The sequence below is a fragment of the Rhea americana genome, unplaced genomic scaffold (assembly GCF_003343005.1).
Source record: "Rhea americana isolate MKP2758 unplaced genomic scaffold, rheAme1 scaffold_54, whole genome shotgun sequence".
NCBI lineage: Eukaryota > Metazoa > Chordata > Aves > Rheiformes > Rheidae > Rhea > Rhea americana.
This window is the reverse complement of record NW_028186690.1, coordinates 3,993,525-3,997,594: the sequence shown is the minus strand read 5'-3', so window position 1 is coordinate 3,997,594 and position 4,070 is coordinate 3,993,525. Positions and strand designations below refer to the sequence as shown.

Below are 4,070 nucleotides of genomic sequence, written 5' to 3'. Positions count from 1 at the left end.
GTGGCCGTGTGCGTGGTGTGTGCGAGTGCGTGTGAGTGCGTGTGTCAGTGTGTGTGCGTGTGCGTGGAGGCAGGGCCGGCGGCGCGGCGGGCACAGCTCCACAGAGGAGGGGAAGCGGCGGGGCTGGCGGCAGGGGGAGGGGGAGCCTGGTTTCATGGTTTTTAAAACGATGTGCCATGATCTGATCAGCCTCTGTTTACACAGCCAGCAGTCAGGCTCTTTTGTGGACGGTAAGAACGGCAGGATTTTACTGGGATTCAGTGGGAATATCCTTTGTGCACCCGAGGTGGCATAGGAAACACTTCGTGTGGATAACGACGGAGCCTGATCATGCCTGCTGTGGCTCCCKTCCCTGGCTCTGGAGGGGGGAAAAACAGCAGCAGACAGTCCCTTATTTTATTTTATTTTATTGCATTTTGTTGCATGAAATGCGTTCCGGTGCGATTCACCGGGAGGATTAGTAGGAATCGCGGAGCCCTAATTAGCTAAAGGGGAAAAAAAAGAATTCATTTATTATGTGTTTATTTAAGCATAGCCTAAACCAGCCGTTCCAAAAGGATCGGCATTATATCTTGGGTGTGTTGCCCCCCTTTTCTTTTCTCCCCCCTCAGTATTTCCATTAACCGTTGCTTATTCGGAATTATGTCGAGGCTTTAAAGATTTGCATTAAAGCGGGGAGTGGGGGGAAGAGAAGGGAAGGAAGACCCTAAAGCATAGTGCTGTCATCTGTCTGGCATACCTGTTTATTTGAAAACCTAAATGACAAAATTATGGTTTATAGGAGGAAGGGAGGGGGATAATGAATACTGTTTCTCTTGCAATGTGCATGAACTAACACTGTGTGATTAATGTGCTTTGGTGACTTGGGTTAAAAAACATAAATTCTGCAGGGTTTCTTTGGGTGTGATCCGTATCAACACATTAGCTGGCTCTAAAACATTGACAAATACTGTAGCTGTAAAATAAATGTAGGTAATGTCAAAATATCAGAAGTCTTTGGAAATTTTTGTAAAAGATGTCAGTGATTAACTCTTGGACCTGCAAACTGGGAATCATTTGATTCATAAAATCTCTGAGGCTTTAACTGTAAAATTATATATACTACCAAATAGAAGGGCACTGCTCAGTTCTGAAACTGTCAGTAGCCAAATCTGTGAAATGCCAATAATCAAACATGCTAAACAGTAAGTGTAAAAAAAAAAGCCTCATGATTTTTAAAAACAAACAATAGTACTCAAATTTACAACTTCATTTGGTTCTCCATAAATTAACATCTTTGTTAGCACTTTCTGACATCATTTCTTGTTAACTTAAGAACTGATAGCTCGATTTTTTTTCAGATATTTTGATGGCATGACAAATCAGAAAGAAGAGGATGTACTGTGTGACTAGACACAAGATCAGTTCTGTTTGTGGATTACATTTTCAGTAAGATGTATGGATCTATTTTTTCCTTGTTCTTATATATAGATCATGAGACTTGACTGAGGCAATATACATATCATCCATCCATCTATGGCGAACTACAGCCATGCAGCTGACAACATTTTACAAAATCTCTCTCCTTTAACAGCTTTTCTGAAACTGACTTCACTGGGTTTCATAATAGGAGTCAGTGTGGTGGGTAACCTTCTGATCTCCATTTTGCTAGTCAAAGATAAGACCTTGCATAGAGCTCCTTACTACTTCCTGTTGGATCTTTGCTGCTCAGATATCCTCAGATCTGCAATTTGTTTCCCATTTGTTTTCACCTCTGTAAAAAATGGCTCTACTTGGACGTATGGGACTCTTACTTGCAAAGTGATTGCCTTTTTGGGGGTTTTGTCCTGCTTCCACACTGCTTTCATGTTATTCTGCATAAGCGTCACCAGATACTTAGCTATTGCCCACCACCGTTTTTATACAAAAAGACTGACCTTCTGGACTTGCTTGGCAGTTATCTGTATGGTGTGGACTCTCTCTGTAGCCATGGCTTTCCCCCCAGTTTTAGATGTGGGCACCTACTCGTTCATTAGGGAGGAAGACCAATGCACTTTCCAGCATCGTTCCTTCAGGGCTAATGATTCCTTGGGATTTATGCTTCTTCTTGCCCTTATCCTCCTAGCCACACAGCTTGTCTACCTCAAGCTGATATTTTTTGTTCACGATCGCAGGAAAATGAAGCCAGTCCAGTTTGTTGCAGCAGTGAGTCAGAACTGGACTTTTCATGGTCCTGGAGCCAGTGGTCAAGCAGCTGCTAATTGGCTGGCTGGATTTGGAAGGGGTCCCACGCCTCCAACCTTGTTGGGAATCAGGCAAAATGCGAACACCACAGGCAGGAGAAGGYTGCTGGTTTTAGATGAGTTCAAAATGGAGAAGAGAATCAGCAGAATGTTCTACATTATGACTTTCCTCTTTCTGACCTTGTGGGGTCCCTATCTGGTAGCCTGTTACTGGAGAGTTTTTGCAAGAGGGCCTGTAGTACCCGGGGGATTTCTAACGGCYGCTGTCTGGATGAGTTTTGCCCAAGCTGGAATCAATCCTTTTGTCTGCATTTTCTCCAACAGGGAGCTGAGGCGCTGTTTCAGCACAACCCTTCTTTACTGCAGAAAATCCAGGTTACCAAGGGAACCTTACTGTGTTATATGAGGGAGCATCTGTAAATCTTTAGCCTTGTGAAACACTACCATTCTCTGCTAAGCAATTGTGGCCTGTAGCCATGTCTTGAGAAGAAAATCAAGAATGGGATGTCAGCAGTTGTAAGGATTTGGGCAACATTCTGCAGTCTTTGCAATAGCTCACCTCTAATCCTATTTTAAACCTAAACATGTTCCTGCTGACCACTGCTGAAGGTTTGTAATTAAGAACAAAGGACTGAACTACTGCCCTGAATTCCTTTATGTGGTTGAAATCTAGATTATGAAAGTAGCAGGTGCTAAGTATCAGTGCTAAATGCTGTGTATATCACTACATAAAATAAGACCATCAAAAAGATTAGCATTGGACATCTTAATAAATTAAGTTGATATGAGGTTAATGTGTTGATAAAACTAATTTTAGACATCTGAAGACCTTTAAAACATTTCATACAATTATTGTTTTGCAAAGACTGAAAACTGGGGACTCAAGTACTGTAACTGATTAAAGATGTGCCATGCATTATTGGATTATCACACTTACAAATCTGTTTGCCTTGTGAGTAAGTTTTGGGGAGCATTCCAAAGCAGTATTTTTGTTCAGATTTAGACTTTACTTTTTTTTTCCAAATATATTACTCTTTCTAAATACCATTTTCCTTAACAGTGAAATTACTAACATTTAACTGTATTCTGTGGTTTTTGCTGATTTGGGATAAAGTTTAATAGACTCTTATTTATATTTTTTAAAAAGCTAGATATCAGTCTGTTAGGCAACGATAATGATAATATCCAGTCATAATTGAACAGTTATAATTATACAGAATAAACACATGTTGCCTTAAAGGGTTATCTAGTATCTTCCATTTTGTTTAGCATTGAAGCAAATAAGCAAGGAAAATTGAATCAGTAACTCTGGTCAGTCATCTGGGAGTGCATGAAAGATCACTTAGTCCTCCTTTTTTTTTCTTTCTCTCTTTTTTTTTTTTTTTCCTTTTTACTCCAGTGGTTCCCAAAATCAGTATGCACATCACTGGGATGATATGATTTTTTTCTAGGTGTGCCGCCCTTTCTAGTTTGTTCTGAGAAACACAGGCAGTTGATGTATGTTTATATTTTAAGACAGCTGTCATGGGGAGACCGCAGCCTTAGTATGATATCTTGCACAATTTGTGAAGCATTTATTCTACTGAAGGCACAGTCTTGTTTATATTTTCTGCACATTTTGGTGTATTGGTTGTTTTAAATTATTTAAGTTTTAACTTGTGAAAGCATATATGATTTCTTAGTATTTTAGAAATACATTAGAGTCTGTGAGTCTTTCCTTCTTTAAGATACAGATGTGTGGATTTCAATATAAAGTTGCATTTGCCAAAATTTACCTGTGTAGCTTGTTAATTTTCTTGGAATAAAATTTTACATTTTTCCAGTTATACAATTAACCTTTTTTTTGTC

The 4,070-nt window shown here is 39.8% G+C and overlaps 1 protein-coding gene across 1 annotated transcript; it reads left to right on the top strand.

The window, feature by feature from the left end:
* Positions 1-200: 200 nt before the first annotated feature.
* GPR85 (G protein-coupled receptor 85) lies at positions 201-3,153 on the top strand. The gene is made up of 2 exons (XM_085318492.1): positions 201-230; positions 1,341-3,153. The coding sequence occupies exon 2, from the start codon at positions 1,516-1,518 to the stop codon at positions 2,626-2,628; it is 1,113 nt and encodes a 370-aa protein (XP_085174618.1). The 5' UTR covers positions 201-230; positions 1,341-1,515; the 3' UTR covers positions 2,629-3,153.
* The last annotated feature ends 917 nt before the right edge of the window (positions 3,154-4,070 follow it).